Raw genomic sequence first — 21,713 nt, 5'->3', positions numbered from 1 at the left:
TATGCCATTGAAGGTGTTGAAATACCACTGAAATATCGATGCTAACTATGGTATGGTATGGTGCAGCTATGCTATTTTGAATTCAGCTAGAACTTTTAACCGTGCCAATCAGGTTGTCATTATGAAAAACAGCAATTTATAGAAAACGCAACACCCAATGTGGTAGATAGATCTGAATTTATATTTTAAAAAATCCAGAGAAAGTTGAATAGTTTATTAAAGCAGCAAAATAATGTACAGTAAAATACACCAATATTGAGTCACACACATCAATTGAAACAAATAAACTATATTATTTTTAACTGGGTACAATCGTCGGGAAGAAAATGGACAATTTCAGATGTTTTCTACAATCAGCAATAATAATCTGCAGACAGCACACTTTGGTTCCTTCTCACTCTCTTAACAGTCTAAAGCCATTTAATAAAATCCAAATATATATGCAACAACTAATCGTATGTAGAAAATTCACTTTACTTCATATATTGCTTGGTAACATTCAAAATTCATTTACTGTGAACCATCCAAAAATATATGAGGTATGTTATGTGACAGCACTGGTCAACAAATTATTATAACAAACTTCAAGGTTGGCTTCAGCACAGGTGCAGCTATAAATAACTGTACAACAGATGGTAAAACCCTTATTGCGCAAGCACTACACTGCACTTCATTTTTTCAAAAACATGAAGTGCTAGGAAAAAAGGGACACGCATCATATTTCTTGACCAGTGCATTTCAAATTTACAAATTGACAAAATCATATATCCATCAGTTTTCTATTCTCCAGGATTTCTTATCCCAGCTGACTGAGCGAGAGGCGAGACACCCGGACTGGTCGCCAATCTATGTTGGGGTACAAGCATCCACACGCATGAATAATTTGGCCTCCGCAATCTACCGAATGTGATGTTTTTTTGGCAATGTGGGAATAAATCAAGCAAGGGGAGAACATCGAAATCTCCAGCACAGGACGGCCAGGGTCCCAAACTGAAACTGATCCGCAAACCAGTCAGCCACCATTCTATTAACACACAAACTATGACAAATGTTTTGTAATTTCAAAGAAAAAAAATGACAAGGTTTAAAGTGCAGTTTAGAAGTGTAGTCAAGAACTGAAGTCGCCGTTCGCTTTAGGGACACATGTAAGTAATCACGATGTAAGGCCTGTCCAAGTCAATAATTTCCCTGCAGAGGTCATTCTTTATAGCTGGAAAAGAAAACACAACACATGTTAGAAACTGAAATTAGACATCCAGCCGGTCAATGGCAGGGCATGAGAAGCTTCGTTCTTATCTATGGACAAAACTTCAATATAGTTCAGTCTTGAGGCTGAAAATGGAAATCTTATTTTTACAATTACTCCGTTTGCAAACGAAAAAGATGACGAATATGAATACTATAACATGTTAATCTTTCTATTTGTAACGTAAAGATTTTTCTAAAATAGGCATCTAGCTCGACAACTTTGCACCTGCCCTGAAAGCTAAGATAAGATATCCTTTATGTAGTAAATGAAAAGTCAGACGTGGTAAAACCTGGCTAAAGGCAACCTTGATTTGACCGTTGGTGCTTTTTCCGTGGAGCTACGAAAGGGATTTTAAAAATAAATCAGCACCCCCTGGTGGAGTAGTTAGTACTTACACTAGGCCACTTTCAGTACCGCACTCGGCAAACTCCAGTAAAATTGATGACGATAATGACACTTCTAGAAATGTCCTCATACTTTCTTGCTAAGGTTTTTTTTCACACTTGATGAAAATACTTGTCCTTTTTCCAATTAAGGGCGACTGCAATTTTCCCAACCCACGCCCACCCACCCCCATTCTATATTCGTGCAACAGCGTAAGGAAGTGAGTCGCATGGATGCTTCAGCTCCAAAAATGCTGCCATGCCAATCAAAGGCCAAGAGCCACTCATGTCTCATCCCTCCATCCTCCTCACTTTCACTGCACACGCTGTGACTCAAAGATTTCCCAGGCTGTGCCCACACTCACTCGGGCAGAAATAAAGGAGGCCACACAATCACTGCAAAGAGGAAGTCTACATTTGGTCATGCTATTTTATGCACACTTCACAAGCACCGAACTCGGATTGCCTGTGACTGAGTGGTACAATTGGTCCCAAAGTGTATAGTACTGCAGGTACTATACACTTTGCGCCATCGGTGTTTGCATTTGAATTTCTAATACGCATGTTTTTTAAATGTTTTAAATTTCACATCACACTTTTTGGGGGGAGTTTTTACATTGTTTTGAAATGCATTCTTTTACATTAAAAAAGTCAATCTGAATGAATTTTAACAATATATCCGAACTAGGAAGTTTCTGGAATTGACATTTCTAATTAAAAAAAACAATCATCATGGTTAATAAGATAAGAAAACCTTTATTAGTCTCGCAATGGATAAATTCCCAATTCACAGCAGCAAAGTTGTGAAAGGAAGAAGTAGAACAAAAAAAATATAGGAGTTGCTCGAAAGGCAGCCAATCACGCGGCGCCATTTTGAAGTCAAAATAACAAAAATAACACACAACACAACACATAGGACACAGACAGTCGTGCAATCTTCACCACTTTTCTGCATACTTTGTTGTACTTCAAAACATTAATATTATCAAAAAAACAAATTCATATTGATGGAATTTTGAAAAAATTGTTCAAAATTTGACAAATTTAAATTATCTAATATTTTTTTGCATTACGTTTTCACACAAGGAATTAAAAGGGTTTTTTATGAATTTCTTACACATGGAATTTTAAACTGGCTTATTTTGATGTAGGAAAAAAAAAGTGGTTGACTCATGTAGGCCGGATGGTATTTTGACACTCACCTGGATCTCCTCTCTGCATTTCAAAGGTCTCCCTTTCGCGGCACATCTCTTGGATGGTGGGGGTCATCTCCTCGATGGTCAGCGGGCCGGTCACCTTCATCACTTCCTCCAACACGTAGTTATCCGCTAAGTAAATCTCACTCTGCAGACCCAATAACAAAAAAGTCAGTCTTTGACAGTGTCTTCCATCTTGGGCTCATTTCAGCAACAATAGTCAATCAATGACAGTGTCTTCCATCTTGGGCTCATTTCAGCAACAATACACAGCAAGATCAGTCATTTCAAACAGTTTTCAATTATACATCTCAGGTGGCGACCATTTTGCCACCTGCTGTCGACTGAAGATATTAATGCCTTCCACACTACCAATCAGGGCTCAGCTTGCCAACATCACATGACCAAACTCACAGGTGAGCCGTATGGCATGTCTTGACCCGTGTTATGGCCAGCATTCAGAACTTCAATTCTTCCAACACCAATGATGCACCTTCGCATGAGCCCTATCTTGCATATGAGGCGCTGTCGCCATCTGATGTGGTCTCACCTTGGTGTTGGTCAGCTTCTCCAAAAGGTAGGGTGGAGACATTCCTGCGGAGCTCAGCGGGCCCACAAAGCATTTTGACAACTGCTTGTCATAATATGCCGTCTTGCTCTGTCAATACATACATTTTTATACACGTTGGAAACAAATATGTATGCTACTATTTGGACAACAAAACGGATCATAAAAAAAAATCACCAAAAAAAAGTCAAAAAGTGAGGTAGGTGGGCCTCACATTTTTAAAGTCGTGGATGATGTCATAGGGGTTGTCGCGTCCACCCATCTTGACCACCTTGATGTACTCGTACCATTGTTGCAGGGATACGGCCACTTCCATGGTCAGCTCCAATTGGTGGTTATAATCATCGAACATAACATGGCACTTGAACACCTCCAGTGATTCCTACACAGACACACGCGCGCACGCCAATTCCGTCAGCACGCGGTGCCTTACGCCAATAAGATCAGGCTTTTTCTTTTGGATACGGGATGGAGAGATACGGACAGATGAAATCCATGTGCAGCGTCTGATGAATGGAATCAATGTATAGGATAGGATTGCAGGAAAGATGCAAAAGAGGGATCATGGACAGATGGATGAAAGAATATAAAGATGGATACAATCCATGGGTACTTGGGACAGATAGCTGATGAAAGAATGAAAAAAGTACAGCTGGTTGGAACAACAGAACTGTGGCAGGATGGAGACATACAAGCAATTTGTTATCTGGTAAGGTGATGGGGTTTTTTGCCGGCATGAAGATTTGACTGACAGATGAACCGCCACGTGGCAAGGTGTCATCCAACTGGACAGATGGCTAAACAAAAAAACAAAATATCAATAAGAATGAGCAATGTCCAGAAAATGTCAGGACCAAACGCCACTTGGGTGATTAACAAAACACAGATCGTCAGGTAGGCCGCTGCCCTCATGCAAAAAGTACCTTAGAAGGATGGAAGTGGCGGTAGGTGTAGATGGAGCCCAGCAGCAGTCCTAGGAGAATGACCAGCACGGCAAACACGGCGACGCACAGGCGGACTGGAAAATACCTCTTGATGCGGGCTGAAGTAGACTCCAGGTCCTGGTCCCGGTCCTGGTCCTGGTGCAGACAAAAAAAAAAAACATTACCATTGGCCATTAGGCACTTCGCTGAAACTATGGCAGAATATATACTTCCAGAAAAGAAAAAAATGCAAGCACATGGTTTGTTTGCCCAAGAACAGATGTACCTCATGAAGCTTAAAGGATTATGAAGCGGGCAATTAGCAATATTTATACTCAACAGGTACGGTGAGCATATCTTTGATTCTGACTTGATTGAACACCCAACATTGCAGCTGTAATTAATGTCACCTTGTTTACAGTGCTAACGTTAGCATTGCGTTGTTAGCACTGCTATCTTGGCATAGCCATAAGCAAAAAACAAAAACAAAAAAAAACTCAAGGACTCATTGGATTAAAACTGTTGTTTTTTTGCAGCTCCAACACAAACTTTCATCAAGACCCAGTACTGAGCAGTCCCAAATCTAAATTTATACATATATTTTTTTCTCGTGTTTCACAATGACATTCAACAACTCAATATTGACATTCCAGAACTCACAAATTTGTTTGATTTGAATTCCAAAAACAAGCATGCGTGGCTGAATATTTTGTTTTGGCTGTATTTGATAAAGATGAATTTGGACTTATTACAGCATGTTACACTGAAGTGTGACTTGGATCTACTTAAAGAGCAAGTCAATGTTCTATTGCAGAATGTGTCCTAGCTTGCCCCAAAGTCCAAACATGGTATTAAGCAGTGTTTTTAATCCATCTATTTGCAGCCATTTTGTCTCTTTCTGTTAATTGAAAATGACATCATAGCACCTAATGATGCATTCGAAGGTAGCGATTACTTGGGATTCATCCCACCTAAATTGTTAGGTTCCAAACTCAGTTAAAGCTAATGTAAACAACAAAGATGGGTGTTTGTTGTTCTGGTTCATTACAACACATTTGGACCTCCAGCAAAGTTCCAAACTCAGTTAAAGCTAATGTAAACAACAAAGATGGGTGTTTGTTGTTCTGGTTCATTACAACACATTTTGACCTCCAGCAAAACAACTTATATAAACTTGATTTATATAAAGGAACGTCATATCTTCAAAGCATTTCATTAATTCCTCCAAATAACTTAATGCAGTAGTAGATCTTATCAGTCCAGTCCAAATCTTTGTTACATTAAGTTATTTTGAATACAATTAACTTAATTATTTTGCCATCCAAGGCCGATTCAGGGTCGCCATCGTCAAGTGACGTTAAAAGTGAATCATTGAACTCAAGCGCCATATTTTTTGTCCGAGTTCGTAACTCTGGACATCCCAGTTCAAAGATGTGTGCTAGTGCAATTTTCTAAATCGGACATCGGAAAAATCCAACTTCCGACCTTCCTTGAAATGCAGTGTGCAAAGGACCACAGGACCACATCCAGAACACAGGTTAGCTGTAATTGGTCGTCATCTGAGCCTTCAGCACTATGATGTCATTATCAGTCGACGGCAAGTGGCAAAATGGCCGCCGGCTGAGATGGATTCCTCTATCAATAAAACCGATGAAAAATGCCCAAAATGTATTTGTGTTCAACCATCAATTGACATATTTTGTCAATTTTGTGGGTAGTCACTAATGTAGTCAGGAATAACCACGTGTGAATTGCGTCGCCGAATCGTGAGTCAGGCCGAGAGATCTGACAGACGTAAGATCGGGCGGCGCTGAGACTCGCCAGATGCCCGCCCACGATCTCATGAACAATCTGCCACCTTCGCCGTACTACCGTCGCCATGGTGAGGAGCGGAAGCGGAAGCATCGGGATGCTCTGACTGAAGGCGAAGACCTATTTTAAGACGTCTTCATCATATTTTTAGACGTGTCCGGCACTTGTTGATCGATCCGCCTTGACGTCACGCGAGATCGGCGCACCGTGAGATTCGACAGATTCTGGTGTGTACGTGCAATAATGAGCAGGGATCACTCAAGTACTTTATTAATATGGATTGCAAGGGAAAAGGCTCATCTTAGAAACATTTAGCATCAGATTGATGTTATGTTGTCATTAGACAAAAAATAGGTACACCTGTAGCATCCTTTCAGCCAATTAACAAAGTCTTTACAAGCAATAAAACCCACACGTAAGGTACACAAATAGTATTATATTTTTAAATATTTATTATATCTGCTAAAAAGATTATGGGGAAAACTCACCATTAAAAATAAAATATTTCATAATAAAGTACAATATCTCTATTTTTAGCAGCAATGAAAAACAATTAACCATTACTCCCACGATGGAAATTATTATGAAAAATCATAAATATGATATATAGGAAATCATATACAATTCACAAACACATTGACTGCATTATTAATAGTCCCTTGATGTAAAAATTGTCATTACTCAAAAATAAAAGCAGATCCCACGGGACTATAAAATATGTTACTACAAATCAGGAGTAATTAATACTTATACACATTGTCATCATAAAAGCACCAAAGCATCATAAAAACGTACATAAGGTATCACAGGACAATAAACTGTCGTCATCACAAACGTAATAATTCACCATCGTCACTCTGTCCCCCGTTTTTAGCTGTCAAATACAGTGTTATTAGCATTGTTATTATCAGCCCAACATTAACTTTGTAGCCAAGGGTCGGAAACATTCATTCATTCATTCATCTTCCTAACCGCTTGATCCTCACTAGGGTCGCGGGGGGTGCTGGAGCCTATCCCAGCTGTCTCCGGGCAGTAGGCGGGGGACACCCTGAATCGGTTGCCAGCCAATCGCAATGATAAACTATATCAAAGTTACTTCAATAAAGAGAAAAAAACGGGACAACTTACAAGCTCGTTGACAACGAGTTGTTCCTCTTTGTCTCCCTTGTCAGATGAGGAGGCGCGGAAGAATATCCTCACCATTGTGGATGTTCTGTCAAGTTGTTGTTGGTGGTGGGTGGGTTGTTAGAATTTATTCTTCTTTCGTGAAGCACTTGCTGAATGCTGACAATTTAAGTCCGGTTCAGTTTTTATACCCACTAGCGGGGACTCCAGTACGTCACGACAACGTGTTCTGTGACGAACACAGGCGAGCGTGGGTATCGTGGAAGAGCTAGCGCGTAACATTAGAAATAAGAGCAAAACGTCTATATAACTACTTTAATTTGTCATGGAATACAACCGCTTACGATTTTTTCCGTGTAGCTTCAATAATATCGTCGACGATTTCAATCAGTAAATGTGATTATAAGACGTTTTTGTCGTAGTTTACGCCACTATTATATTTTATTTTGAAGACGCGAGTCAGATATGGTAGTGTTCCGCATTTCCCAAACAAACGTCATCATCCGGAACTGCAGTTTTGTTCAAAGTAAACTTCCATGCACTCTTGCTTGATATGCATCCCTAATGCCATCAAATATAATACTATATAATATGACTGCGCGGTGAAGGACTGTTGAGCATGTCCGCCTCACAGTACTGAGGTGCAGGGTTTGATATCGGCTCTACCCTTCCAGTGTGGAGTTGCATGTTCTACACGTGCCTCCGTGGGTTTTCTCTGGGTACTTCGTTTTTTTTTGCCACATTCCAAAAACATGCATGGCAGCCTAACGGAACACTCTTAAGTTGTCCCTCTATGTCACCAGGAGCGCGAATGGTTGTTTGTCTATATGTGCCCGGCGATTGGTGGGCAACCAGTTCAGAGTGTACCCCGCCTATTGCCTGAAAACAGCTGGGATAGGCTCTAGCACGCCTGCGACCCTTGTGAGGATAAGCAGATGGATGGATGAATGCATTCATTATCCATTTTTTCCCAAGATGGTGCCTGAATAGGCAGCCTTTGGCAAGTGCTCTTCAAGAGCCTTGCTTTTTTTGTTCTTTTTTGTTGTTTTTGTCTTTTTGTTTTGTCACATGTTGTTTATTGTTTCATCATGTGGACCTGATATGGTCTGTTTTCAACATTTTTTGGCCAGGACATTCATCAAAAGAGAAGCATCTGTGCTTGGTGGTTGCGCCTTCTCGGCAGCACGCCTGTACCAGCACAGATTTTGATTGGGAGGAATGTCGGCCCCCTCCGTGAGTCGTCACCTTACCGTGGTGGAGGGGTTTGTGTGTCCCAATGATCCTAGAAGCTAAGTTGTCTGGGGCTTTATGCCCCTGGCAGGGTCACCCATGGCAAACAGGTTCTAGGTGAGGGGCCAGACAAAGCACGGCTCAAAGACCCCTTATGATGAACAAAATATATGGACCAAGGTTTCCCTTGCCCGGACGCGGGTCACCGGGGCCCCCCTCTGGAGCCAGGCCTGGAGGTGGGGCTCGTTGGCAAGCGCCTGGTGGCCGGGCCTACACCCATGGGGCCCGGCCGGGCACAGCCCGAAGAGGCAACGTGGGTCCCCCTTCCCATGGGCTCACCACCCATGAGAGGGGCCAAAGAGGTCGGGTGCAATGTGAGCTGGGCGGCAGCCAAAGGCGGGGACCCTGGCGGTCCGATCCTCGGCTGCAGAAGCTAGCTCTTGGGACATGGAATGTCACCTCCCTGGCAGGGAAGGAGCCCGAGCTGGTGTGTGAGGCAGAGAATTTCCGACTGGATATAGTCGGACTTGCCTCCACACACAGCCTGGGTTCTGGTACCAGTTCTCTCGAGAGGGGTTGGACTCTCTTCCACTCTGGAGTTGCTCACGGTGAGAGGCGCAGAGCAGGTGTGGGCATACTCATTGCCCCCCGGCTCAGTGCCTGTACATTGGGGTTCACACCGGTAGACGAGAGGGTTGCCTCCCTCCGCCTGCGGGTGGGGGGACGGGTCCTGACTGTTGTTTGTGCATATGCACCAAACAGCAGCTCAGCATACCCACCCTTTTTGGAGTCCTTGGAGGGTGTGCTGGAGAGTACTCCTGCTGGGGACTCCCTTGTTCTGCTGGGGGACTTCAATGCTCACGTGGGCAATGACAGTGAGACCTGGAGGGGCGTGATTGGGAGGAACGGCCCCCCCGATCTGAACCCGAGTGGTGTTTTGTTGTTGGACTTCTGTGCTCGTCACGGATTGTCCATAACGAACACCTTGTTCAAACATAAGGGTGTCCATATGTGCACTTGGCACCAGGACACCTTAGGTCACAGTTCGATGATCGACTTTGTTGTTGTATCATCGGATTTGCGGCCGCATGTTCTGGACACTCGGGTGAAGAGAGGGGCGGAGCTGTCAACTGATCACCACCTGGTGGTGAGTAGGCTCCGATGGTGGGGGAAGATGCCGGTCCGTCCTGGCAGACCCAAACGTATAGTGAGGGTTTGTTGGGAGCGTCTGGCGGAATCCCCTGTCAGAAGGAGTTTCAACTCCCACCTCCGACAGAGCTTTTCCCATGTTCCGGGGGAGGCGGGGGACATTGAGCCCGAGTGGACCGTGTTCCGTGCCTCTATTGTTGAGGCGGCCAATCTGAGTTGTGGCCGTAAGGTGGTTGGTGCCTGTCGTGGCGGCAACCCCCGTACTCGCTGGTGGACACCAGCAGTAAGGGATGCCGTCAAGCTGAAGAAGGAGTCCTATCGAGCCTTTATGGCCTGTGGGACCCCAGAGGCAGCTGACGGGTATCGATTGGCCAAGCGGGCCGCGGCTTCGGTGGTCGCCGAGGCAAAAACCCGAGCGTGGGAAGAGTTCGGTGAGGCCATGGAAGCCGACTTCCGGACGGCTTCGAGGAAATTCTGGTCCACCATCCGACGTCTCAGGAGGGGGAAGCAGTGCACCACTAACACTGTGTACAGTGGGGATGGGGCGCTGCTGACTTCGACTCGGGACGTTGTGAACCGGTGGGCAGAGTACTTCGAAGACCTCCTCAACTCCACCAACACGCCTTCCTTGGAGGAAGCAGAGCCCGCGGGCTCTGAGGTGGGCTCTCCTATCTCTGTGGTTGAAGTCACCGATGTGGTTAAAAAGCTCCTCGGTGGCAAGGCCCCAGGGGTGGATGAGATCCGCCCGGAGTTCCTCAAGGCTCTGGATGTTGTGGGGCTGTCCTGGTTGACACGCCTCTGCAACATCGCGTGGACAACAGGGAGAGTGCCTCTGGATTGGCAGACCGGGGTGGTAGTCCCTCTTTTTAAAAAGGGGGACCGGAGGGTGTGTTCCAACTACAGAGGGATCACACTCCTGAGCCTCCCTGGTAAGGTCTATTCAGGAGTGCTGGAGAGGAGGGTCCGTCAGGAAGTCGAGCCTCAGATTGAGGAGGAGCAGTGTGGTTTTCGTCCCGGCCGTGGAACAGTGGACCAGCTCTACACCCTTAGCAGGGTCCTTGAGGGTATGTGGGAATTCGCCCAACCAGTCTACATGTGTTTTGTGGACTTGGAGAAGGCGTTTGACCGTGTCCCTCGGGGAGTTCTGTGGGGGGTGCTTCGTGGGTATGGGGTACCGAATCCCCTGATACGGGCTGTTCGGTCACTATACCACCGATGTCAGAGTTTGGTTCGCATTGCCGGCAGTAAGTCGGAATCGTTTCCAGTGGAGGTAGGACTCCGCCAAGGCTGCCCTTTGTCGCCGATTCTGTTCATAACCTTTATGGACAGAATTTCTAGGCGCAGCCGAAGCGTTGAGGGGGTCCGTTTTGGGGGCCTCAGTATTTCATCCCTGCTTTTTGCAGATGATGTGGTGCTGTTGGCTCCTTCAAACAGGGCTCTCCAACTCTCACTGGAGCGTTTCGCAGCCGAGTGTGAAGCGGTTGGGATGAAAATCAGCACCTCCAAATCTGAAACCATGGTCCTCAGTCGGAAAAGGGTGGAGTGCCCCCTCCGGGTCGGGGAGGAGATCTTACCCCAAGTGGAGGAGTTCAAGTATCTTGGGGTCTTGTTCACGAGTGGGGGTAGGAGGGAGCGGGAGATCGACAGGCGGATCGGTGCAGCGTCTGCTGTGATGCGGACGTTGTATCGGTCTGTCGTGGTGAAGAAGGAGCTGAGCCAAAAGGCGAAGCTCTCAATTTACCGGTCGATCTACGTCCCAACCCTCACCTATGGTCACGAGCTATGGGTCGTGACCGAAAGAACGAGATCCCGGATACAAGCGGCTGAAATGAGTTTTCTTCGCAGGGTGTCCGGGCTCTCCCTTAGAGATAAGGTTAGAAGCTCGGTCATCCGGGAGGGGCTCAGAGTCGAGCCGCTTCTCCTCCACATCGAGAGGAGCCAGATGAGGTGGCTTGGGCATCTGATTCGGATGCCTCCTGAGCGCCTCCCCGGTGAGGTGTTCCGGTCATGTCCCACCGGGAGGAGACCCAGAGGAAGACCCAGGACACGCTGGAGAGACTATGTCACCCAGCTGGCCTGGGAACGCCTCGGGATCCCCCGGGGAGAGCTGGAAGAAGTAGCTAGGGAGAGGGAAGTCTGGGCTTCCCTGCTAAAGCTGTTGCCCCCGCGACCCGGCCCCGGATAAGCGGTAGATGATGGATGGATGGATGGATGGAATGTCGGCGCCATTGACTGTCGGTGCTGGACAGACCTGGGGCGCTTGTGTTTTTTGCGCCAGTAATGGGCAGCATTTTTCACAACCCCGATTTGTTCAGTGGCTATGTCAGCGCTGTTGGACAGTTGGTGTTGGTGCGGCTGGATGGATGGCCGCTGAAGTTGAGGATGAGGAGAGAGGAGCGTTGGCGAAGAGCGCCGATGCGTATTTGGAACCCTGAGTCGCCGCTTGGAATTGAAGTGGATTTTCATGGGACAGGAGAAGTGAACAAATCTCTTTTTTCGTCGATGGATGCTACAGCTTCTTGCTGACTTTGAAACTTGGCTTGTAGCCGACGTGTGCAAATTTTGAGCATGACGCCTCTGATCCACTGGTTAAAGGCACTTTGATTCTCTCCTATTTCATCTCAAACTGCTTCAAACAACAAAGCAAGTGATGGAAAAGTGGTTAGAACTGCACGGCTGTCCTTGTTTTATGTTATGTGTTGTGTTTATTATTTTACTTTATGTTAACTGTTTTGTTAAGCGCTTTGTTACAGCTGCCGCTGTTGTGAAAGCACTATATAAATCAGTATGTATTGTATCCATTTTCTGATCCGCTTGATCCTCACAAAGGTCACGGGGGGTGCTGGAGCCTATCACAGCTGTCTTCGGGCAGTAGGCGGGGGGACACCCCGAACCGGTTGTGAGCCAGGCACACAGAGACGAACAACCATCCACTCTCACACAATTTGGGGTGTTCCGTCCACCTGTCATGCATGTTTTTGGAATGAGGGAGGAAACCGGAGTACCTGGAGAAAACCCACGCAGGCACAGGGTGAACATGCCAACTCCACACAGGAAGGCCATAACTGGAATCGAATCCGCTACCTCTGCACTGTGAAGTCGACACGCTAAACACTGGCCCGCCCTATGAAGAATATAATATAATTTAATGCGGATGGCTCGGTAGTCAAGTGGTTAGCATGTCAGCTTCACAGTGCAGAGGTACCAGGTTCAATTCCAGCTGCGGCCTTCCTGTGTGGAGTTTGCATGTTCTCCCTGTGCCTGTGGGTTTTCTCCGGGTCCTCCGGTTTCCTCCCACATTCCACAAACTTGCATGGCAGCTGACTGGTACTGGCAAGAGCGAGCACATAAATCCTACTCTGGCATGCCTTCGCTGGCTCCCTATACATTTTAGAGTTATTTTCAAGATCCTATTATTTGGATATTATTTAACCTTACCTCCCTGAGCTCATTCGCCCCTACACACCTGCCCGGGCGCATCAGGTCTGCGGACAGGACATTATTAGAAGTACCAAGAACTAAACTGAGGCTCAGAGGGGATCGAGCCTTTTCCATTGCTGGTCCCTCTCTCTGGAATGACCTCCCACTAAACATCCAGCAAGACTCCTCGCTGCCCATCTTTAAAACCCGCCTCAAAACTCACTTGTATTCTTTGGCATTTGACTCGGCATGACCCAAATTATGATCTTAGTTCTAATGTTTGGTGCTCTCTATCGTCTTTGTTACTGATGTGTTGCTTTACCGTTGTATATGTTAGTTGTTCCATGTACAGCACTCTGTGTGCAGCGATGGCTGTTTGAAAGTGCTCGAGAAATACAGTTGAGTTGAGTCGTGAGGTTCTCTGGAGAGGAAGGAGTTAATGTCCCTAAAATCCAAAATGCCATCGTTTTAGACAGTTTCAGGGGTTGATGTGGGTATTGGTAGAGATGATCTCAGGAAAGATTAATTGCAGTTTTCTGACATCAAGTCACATTCAGCTTTTTTTTCTCTTCTGAGAGCAAAACACTTATTTCCCATGAAATTTCCGGTTGTTTTGATATTTCAACAGATATGACGTGCACATTAATTTTGGTGATGATTGGTTTGATATTTTTTTTAACATGATAGTTAACGTCTATTGGGAGAAAAAGACTTAATGCCTATAAAATACAAAATACAGTGGCGATTGTTTCGATATTTTCAAAAATTGAAGTGGGCATGGGTAAAGATGTGCATTTGAATTTTAATCACAATTGGTCGTCGTTCTGTGACATGAACCAGATACGATTTGTTTTACATGTAGCCTTTCCCCAGGTTATTGAATTTGGGGTACAGATTAGCAAATTGAAGGGGGGCTTCTTACTAACACCCCCCCCCCTCTCACCGCCGGTGGCTATTTTGCCCTATTCATATGTAAATCGGGCGTTTTATATACCTATCCCATGTCTCCCCTTCAGTGGCAGCACTAAAAAGAAGCCAGGTCTGTTGGCCGAGAGCATCTGTCTCTCCACTGAGGAGCTCTGTCTTTTTCGAGGGGCTTCGAAAGACAATTTCAAGGTTCTCGTCATTTTTGTTTTCTTTTTTTGGTGGCAGGAATGCCCCCCACCCGCAAGCGCACACCGACTGACCACTATTCAGGCGGACTGAAGTCTGACAGAAAGGTAATAGCTATAATTATTATTATTACTATTATTCACCATGCGGTAAAAACGATTTATTGGAAATGTTATTGTTTTTGGTGTCACTAATAATCATTATATGCGTCCAGATGAGGAAACCTCTAGTCGAGAAGAAACGACGAGCTCGAATCAACGACAGTTTACACGAACTCAGGGTTCTCATGGCGGATACGGAGGTAATCAACACATCATATGTTAATTTTTAATAGGCCAATCATTTGCTTTTTTAAAGGGGCGATTAATGTGACTAATAACGCGTGTTGTGTCGCGTAGCAGTTCCATTCAAAGATGGAGAACGCCGAAGTGCTGGAGATGACGGTCAAACGGGTGGAGAGCATTCTGCAAAACCGGAATCAAGGTAAAGCCAAACACGATTGATATTCTAGGTTATTCTGTCGTGTTTTCATTTTAGCAAGATTATGACCGTAAAAAGCAAAGTTTTACTCGAGTTTGCCTCGCTTCCGCTTGGCAACCCGCTGCCCAAATCGTGTCTGAATGCTGCATTCAATGGCATCAGGGAAAGCGGAAAATGTCCTATATCCGACCGGGTAACTTTTAACGAAATGGCGTAAATGTTCCAGTTAGAATGATGAGAATGTAGGACATTTAGCAGTGGTTCTGCTTGAATTTCGAATCCTATCGTTTACATTCATGTTCGTTCACTCAAAGTATAATGGATTATCTAATTTTCTAAATTCACAAACGCAGCTGTGATCGCTTGTTCCTCTGGTCAGCGCACAGGTACACTAACTATGCACCGAGACTACAGGTGTACATTGCTGCACGTCCTTCCGCGAGGAACAATATAAATCGCAACAGGTCACATTTAAACGACTTTTTTGCCCCTCACCCACGCCCCCCCTCACACACACACACACACACACACACACACACACAGCAAACAAACATAATTTGTAAAAGCACATTTTTGAAACATTTCCCACAAACTCACTCCAATTTTTAATATTATTGAGCTACTGTTTGTTCTGCATATGCAAAGAAAAATAATAAGCCTATTCACATAGTATTGTCGGACAGTTTAAGAGCTTATCTAAGTACAACTAGGACATTCTGCCATCTAGTGGTGAATGGTGGTATTACAACTTAACTTCAGTCAACAACTGCGTACATCGGGTCACCACCCATGGATTGACATATTCTGAGATTAATTGATTCAATTATATTTTCAATATCTGTGTATATTTTTCTCGTTTTTTTTTTTTAATTTCTTGTTTGTTTCTGTTGATTCCAGAGGTGGACGCCATCAATCGAGAGGCGTGCCAGCGTTTTGCGGCTGGTTACATCCAGTGCATGCACGACGTACACAATTTTGTGTCCAGCTGCCCGGGGATGGATCCCACAGTGGGGGCCGAGCTGCTCAACCACCTCCTGGAGAGTATGCCCTTGCACGGCCAGGACCGCCTCAGGGCCACGCTTTTGGACGCAGACCGCCATGGTGGCCCATGGTCCCCACCTGCCCCTAGTGTCCCGATGGCCCAGGGTTCGCTTGTGTCCCCGGCTCCCTCTTCTTCCTCTGCCTCCGGCGATGACCTATGCTCTGACCTGGAGGACACCGACTCAGAGCAAAGTCAGGGTTCCTCTTCCGAGGAGTCGGAACAAAGTCAGGTTTTTTCGTCTGAAGAATCAGAGCCGCAGGACGTGTCGGGATGTGTGTCATTAAATGGCTCCAAATCTGTTTGGAGACCCTGGTAGATTGAAGGAGCTGTACACGTTGATCAGATATTTTAAAGCAGTGGTGTCAAACCCGCTTTCATATTGGGCCACATTTTAACTCCGCGTTCTGGGTTGAAGCGACCGAGGTATTGGGCTAGTGCAAGCCTTATTTCTAATTATCGGGCCCGCATGGAGGATGCAGATACTGGCCACTGATACTGCAGAAAGAAAAGACAATAAGTCTTCCTTGCAAGTACTTGGTGCTACACTCTGGCCGTTTGACATATCTCTGAATTATGTATGTCAGGAAGACATAAAGGTATGTGTTCACAATTACTCATCATTCTGTTAATTGAAAATAGTGTTAGTGATATCGGTACTCGGTATCGGTGAGTACTCAAGAGTGAATACTCGTACTGGAATCGAACATCCCTTATATATTTTATCTATATTCTAATTTATTATTGCGGGAGTAAATTCAAAACAACTTGGGCAATTATGCTGTTCGATTAACACAATTTTGTATATTCTTAACAACAAATAGAATTTGAAATCAAACGTGATGCAAATTAGTGATAACCAAATAGCTACAGGAAGTATGAGACTTGTTCAGTTTTTGATGAGTTATGGAATGATGCGGTCGAGTATGATGTCTGTGTTTTAATGTTATGCCCTCAGTAATTTTGGAAGCATAACTGCCACATGTACAGGGCAAATATACTATACAGTTTACTGTATATGTTTACTTAGAGCAGTGTTTTCCTTACCTTTATTAGACACATACTTTACATTTGAAAAGCATCTCACGGCACACTACCCCAAAAAATGTCACCAGGATTGTGTAAATTATTCCTTATATTTTTTTAAGTGTTTTTAATGTCTATTTATATGCATGAAACGGCAACAGAGAACTTTTACAATAAATGGCTTTGTGAAAGTTCACTTTTCATTTGATTTCTTTTTTCCCCCCCGGTTTCAGGATGTTAGTTGAGATTCTACAACGGCCGTTCATTTGCGTACATGTGGTGGGCACTGCAGAGGTGTTGACGATGAGTAAGCCACTCTCAGAGAAGGCGTAGGCAATAAAGCTTTGAAAACAGTTCACCGCCGGTGAACATCCTGGATTGGTCAGTCACTCGTGGAACCTTTCTGATAATTATAATAATAATGATCCTGTGACAGGTTGTTGCGTTGACAGTGGCAAAAAAGGTGGACGCAAAGCAGGAGTGCAGGACAATCTCTTAACAAAACCTAGTTCTATTCTAAACTTAAAACTAAAAGGCAAACAACACAACATATGTACTGAATCCACAATACAGACGACCCAGTAAGCAAAAAAGATCATGTTAATAGGCCGGAGTCCCACACGGGGGGCCCCCCTCGGTTCCCCATGGGGACCACAGACATTCTCCCTCCCGTCCTGACTCCTGCGGCCGCATAATAAAAGTTAAGGGTGCGCTTGTGATGACGACTCTGCTCTGTGATGTGCGTGCAGAGTGTCGTTTGTCACACCGTAACACTTGCGAGTGAGGAAAGGGTAAAGATGGTACTCTTTAGCCGTAGAATGCACATTTTACTACAGAACAAACTCCTACGTGTCATGCTACCAGGGGCAAATGGTTGGAACAATGACTTTGAAGCCTTTTTTGGTCTATTTTTACGACCTCTTGTATTAGTCGGAAAGATGATGTTCCATGAGGTAAATTGTTTGGAAGGGGATAAGATGAATGGATAGTGTGCTGTAGTTTACGTTAGCTAGCAGGCTAACAGGCTGAATGTGTCCATTATTTTTTCCAATTACTCAAATACTCGGGTTTTGTTTGTAACGTCATAAAAGTATTAAAAAATGTTCATCATCGTTATCCAAGGTAAAAGCAGGTTGTTGGAAATGTCTTATTTTGAAAATCTGCAAATATGATCAATTTGCTTTCATGGGAGACAATAAAAATCTGACAAGATTTTCGGCTAGAAGACATATTTTCTGAGGATTTGGACCATTTGAAGTAAAGGTCTCTAAACAATCGATTGTCATCATCGTCACCTTGGATGAATTGGAGAATTGATTAGTGGTTGCACCTGTACAAGCTAGCCATTCTAAATATATACTGTACAAATAATTCAACCAATTCAGCGGTTTTGCAATCTTTTCGCTTGATTTATCCTCCTCCTCTTTTGGATTCATTTGGAGTCTTTCTAAGTAAATCTGAGAGAAAAAATATATATATATATATATATATATATATAAAATCTCTTGGCGGACAAATTGTTCTCATTCTTTTCAGTTCACTGTTTGCCACTGAGAAGGAATACTGGAGCATATCCTTTTTTAATCTGTAAACATTTCATGTTATTTACTAGAGGTCATTCTGCCTGCATTGTCTTGCGCTCAAATATCATATTCAAACCTGCAAATTTTTCAAGGTATGAAAATTACCTTGGTTGGCCTTGCAGACGGCCAAAGGGTGCAATAGAGCCCTTGTCTGCAGGAGGGCGGCTGCTTAAAGTTCACACCTCATCCCGAGGTGCGAAGATGAGGTGGACGCTTTGATCAGACATGCTGAGCCTCCAGGATCTGACCCCTCCTAAAGAGATTTGCATTTAGAAGGTCAACCTCCACAGGACTTTTCTTTTGGAGATTCCTGCATTGAAGTGCATGGATTTGCAGATAAGTCAACCTAAAAAAAACAACCCAAAAACAAAACACTTTTCACCTTACTAATTCTTAAAATTTCCACCTTTAAACAGAGACGGACATTTGGTCAGCCTCTCTCGTTCCTTAATCTTAAATAAAGTAATAATAAATAAAAAACAAAATTCAGTGCCATCATCGCTGCAAACACTAGTTAAGATTTAAGATTTGCACAAGCCAGTGTTGTGTTCAAGGACCGGCAACCCGAGGCCAAGGCCAAGGACTTGGAATATTTTCAGAGGCAAGGCCAAGGCCAAGGACTTGAGAAATTTTCCGAGGCCAAGGCCAAGGACTTGCCTCCAAGGCCAGGGACCAAGGACTGATTTTGAAGCTGAGGCCTAGCCGAGGACATGTATAAAACAATGCTAAGTTTTGTATACTAAGCCGTTTTTAGCCCCCAAAAAACGACCATGTATAGTAAGGCGTTTTTGGCCGGAAAAAAAACGACCATGTATAGGACCGGCTCGAGGAACACATCTCTGGCACAAGCACATATTTTTACCACATATTTTTTCTACTAAGTGTTTCTTAAAATGTCATTTTTGAAACAAAAGTCATTCATTTCACTTGAATAATCTTTTTTTTCAAATTTGGACAATTTCTTTTTTGTTTTCTGGTTGCCCCCAAAATAGGAAACAATTTCTCATGCAAACCAGCAAATTTTGGCTTCATTTCTCAATCGTTTATTTCCCTACATATTTTTGACGCCAATTTAAAAAAAAATCACCCACCCTGCCAAAAGGGTTTTTGAAATATTTGCAGTTTTGGTTTTTAAATTTGACCTATAAAAAGCTAGCACAATAGCCCATGCATTTGATCATGTGCTGCAATTTTTAGCGGGGCAAAAACAAAACAAAAATCCACCTGAACCAAATTCATAAAAGACGACTACGTTCTATACTATATTGCAGTATTATTCTAATGAAAACCTGATATGTGAGAGAAAAAAAAGAACCAAGGGCTAATTCAGAATCAGTGCAAAAAAAAAATGACACTAGAAAAGTTTAGCCGCAGACTGATTAACAAAATATTAACAGCTCAAAGTGGACCGGTGTAATCTGTGAAATCATCCCTCACGAATGACTGTCCCATTTTAATGGCTTTGAACCCTTAGCAGCTACTTGAAACGGCTAACAACGATATGATAGCATCCTACCAGGGGTTATTCAAAGCCCGCACAATGGTGAGCCCTTTCAATTAGGTCAACATCACATCGCTTAAGTAATCACTCATTCAAGCGCTTGTCAGATTTAAACTAATATGAACAGCTCGTCGCGGCGCCAACGAGGCTCCAAGTGGACATTTCACGGTGGTTGATTTGGGGGAAGCCAAATGAGGATTCCCACATTAGGGAACATGGGGGTGGGGGATGGGGGCAGCAGGGGGGTTTATGTGGGGGGAAGGGGGAGATCTAGATGAGCTTCAAAGTGGAGGAAAGGCCTCGTTGTCTCCTTGGTGGCTGCAAAACCCCCAAAATGTCACCTTGTTAAGCAGCGGGCGGGTTGCTGTCACCCACATTTTATAAAGGGGGCAGACAATGAAACAACGGACACTAAAAAGAGAAGTCAACTAACATAGATGTGCATAGAACAACATTTTAACAGCGTTTATCACACTTTGCATCAGTTGAATCAATCAATTGACATTGTGCTGCTGGCCAACTTTACTGCGTATTAAGAATCGGTTGCGCAATACCGATTTTACCGTGCCTTGTCGTTTATAGCCAAGCTCTTACAGAAAAAAATTGCACCCAATATTACTGTATATTATTATGAAAACGGGCGGCCCGGTAGTCCAGTGGTTAGCACATCGGCTTCACAGTGCAGAGGTACCGGGTTCGATTCCAGCTCCGGCCTCCCTGTGTGGAGTTTGCATGTTCCCGGGCCTGCGTGGGTTTTCTCCGGGTGCTCCAGTTTCCTCCCACATTCCAAAAATATGCATGGCAGGCTGATTGAACACTCTAAATTGTCCCTAGGTGCGAGTGTGAGCGTGGATGGTTGTTCGTTTCTGTGTGCCCTGCGATTGGCTGGCAACCGATTCAGGGTGTCCCCCGCCTACTGCCCGGAGACGGCTGGGATGGGCTCCAGCACCCCCCGCGACCCTAGTGAGGATCAAGCGGTACGGAAGATGAATGAATATTATGAAAACATTAGCACACGCAGCGGCCCGGTAGGTCCAGTGGTTAGCGCATCGACCTCACAGTGCAGATGTACGGGGTTCAATTCCAGCTCCGGCCTCCCTGTGTGTAGTGTACATGTTCTCTCCCGGCCTGCGTGGGTTTTCTCCGGGTACTCCAGTTTCCTCCCACATTCCAAAAACATGCATGGCAAGCTGACTGAACACTCCAAATCGTCCCTAAGCGTGAGTGTTGATGGTTGTTCGTCTCTGTGAGCCCTGCGATTGGCGGGCAACCGGTTCATGGTGTGCCCCGCCCAAAGACGGCTGGGACAGGCTCCAGCACCCCCCACGACCTTTGTGAGGATGACGCAGATCGGAAAATTAATGAATGATACACACGTACAGAGAATAAAACTGCTTTTCAACTGTGATTTTTGTGGGCGTGTATTATATTCTGTGGTATCCTATATTAGGGACATTACGGTAATTCTCTTTGCTTTATTTCCAGCTTTACAGGAAAGTAAACGATTTGGGAACACAGTGACTGCATTCGCAATCAGTCACTCGCTCCCTGATCACTATATGTGAATTTTTATTTTGACATTTCAAGGTAGTATCGAGATTCCTTTTTTTTCCAGCGACATATATATAAGACTAGCTGATGAGCCGCCCGGAGGGCGGCGAACCAGCTAGTTCCTGCGGAAGGCTGGAAAGCAACAAGAGTGTTGTTGCTTGGTTCAACTTTTTGTTCATCTTCTTTGCTTATCGCGAAAATAAAGAGATGTTTAGCTCTACTAAATAACTAACAATTTCATTGCAATGCTTTTGGGTAGACAACATTTTTTCGCTAAGATGCCCGCGCGATCGTAGTGAGCCACTGCCTGAGCGGCGCAGTGGCGGCGCGCAGCGGCGCGGTGAAGTAGGTATGTTTTGAAAAGG

General features: G+C 44.6%; 3 protein-coding genes across 7 annotated transcripts in view; 1 reads left to right on the top strand and 2 right to left on the bottom strand.

The window, feature by feature from the left end:
• LOC127616210 (KN motif and ankyrin repeat domain-containing protein 4-like) overlaps positions 1 to 21,153 on the bottom strand; it is a 198,426-nt gene extending 177,273 nt beyond the window's left edge. The window contains exon 1 of the mRNA XM_052087675.1: positions 21,143 to 21,153. The gene's annotated coding sequence lies outside the window, so the exon portion shown is untranslated. The remainder of the gene's footprint in view (positions 1 to 21,142) is intronic.
• LOC127616225 (integral membrane protein 2C-like) lies at positions 200 to 7,418 on the bottom strand. Of its 2 annotated transcripts, XM_052087695.1 has the most exons (7): positions 7,260 to 7,418; positions 4,320 to 4,469; positions 4,089 to 4,181; positions 3,611 to 3,778; positions 3,379 to 3,486; positions 2,835 to 2,976; positions 200 to 1,210 (listed from the first exon to the last, which is right to left on the bottom strand). In XM_052087695.1, exons 1-7 carry the CDS (start codon positions 7,332 to 7,334, stop codon positions 1,134 to 1,136), a joined length of 813 nt encoding a protein of 270 aa, XP_051943655.1. In that variant the 5' UTR covers positions 7,335 to 7,418; the 3' UTR covers positions 200 to 1,133. The 2 variants fall into 2 exon arrangements, with proteins under 2 accessions (XP_051943655.1, XP_051943656.1); XM_052087696.1 differs by lacking the exon at positions 4,089 to 4,181.
• hes6 (hes family bHLH transcription factor 6) lies at positions 7,563 to 16,907 on the top strand. 4 transcript variants are annotated; one of them, XM_052087692.1, is made up of 5 exons: positions 7,563 to 7,782; positions 14,208 to 14,275; positions 14,383 to 14,469; positions 14,567 to 14,651; positions 15,546 to 16,907. In XM_052087692.1, the coding sequence occupies exons 1-5, from the start codon at positions 7,722 to 7,724 to the stop codon at positions 16,004 to 16,006; spliced, it is 762 nt and encodes a 253-aa protein (XP_051943652.1). In that variant the 5' UTR covers positions 7,563 to 7,721; the 3' UTR covers positions 16,007 to 16,907. The 4 variants fall into 4 exon arrangements, with proteins under 4 accessions (XP_051943652.1, XP_051943653.1, XP_051943651.1 ...); XM_052087693.1 differs by lacking the exon at positions 7,563 to 7,782 and adding an exon at positions 7,789 to 7,975; XM_052087691.1 differs by lacking the exon at positions 7,563 to 7,782 and adding an exon at positions 13,667 to 14,094 and having other exon boundaries at positions 14,570 to 14,651.
• Positions 21,154 to 21,713: the final 560 nt, after the last annotated feature.

The sequence above is a fragment of the Hippocampus zosterae genome, chromosome 15 (genome assembly GCF_025434085.1).
Source record: "Hippocampus zosterae strain Florida chromosome 15, ASM2543408v3, whole genome shotgun sequence".
In the NCBI taxonomy this organism is placed as follows: Eukaryota; Metazoa; Chordata; class Actinopteri; order Syngnathiformes; family Syngnathidae; genus Hippocampus; species Hippocampus zosterae.
This window is presented reverse-complemented; position numbering and strand designations above follow the sequence as displayed.

Bases quoted from the DNA above. Each gene is read 5' to 3' on its own strand.
- hes6 (XM_052087690.1), top strand. From the start codon at position 13,833: ATGGGTAAAGATGTGCATTTGAATTTTAATCACAATTGGTCGTCGTTC. The intron at 14,470-14,566 runs GTAATCAACACA...TGTGTCGCGTAG, and splicing joins TTCTCATGGCGGATACGGAG to CAGTTCCATTCAAAGATGGA. The intron at 14,652-15,545 runs GTAAAGCCAAAC...TGTTGATTCCAG, and splicing joins TCTGCAAAACCGGAATCAAG to AGGTGGACGCCATCAATCGA.
- LOC127616225 (XM_052087695.1), bottom strand. From the start codon at position 7,334: ATGGTGAGGATATTCTTCCGCGCCTCCTCATCTGACAAGGGAGACAAA. The intron at 3,779-4,088 runs GTATGTCTCCAT...GTGTCTGTGTAG, and splicing joins TACCAGATAACAAATTGCTT to GAATCACTGGAGGTGTTCAA. The intron at 3,487-3,610 runs GTGAGGCCCACC...ATGTATTGACAG, and splicing joins TCATCCACGACTTTAAAAAT to AGCAAGACGGCATATTATGA.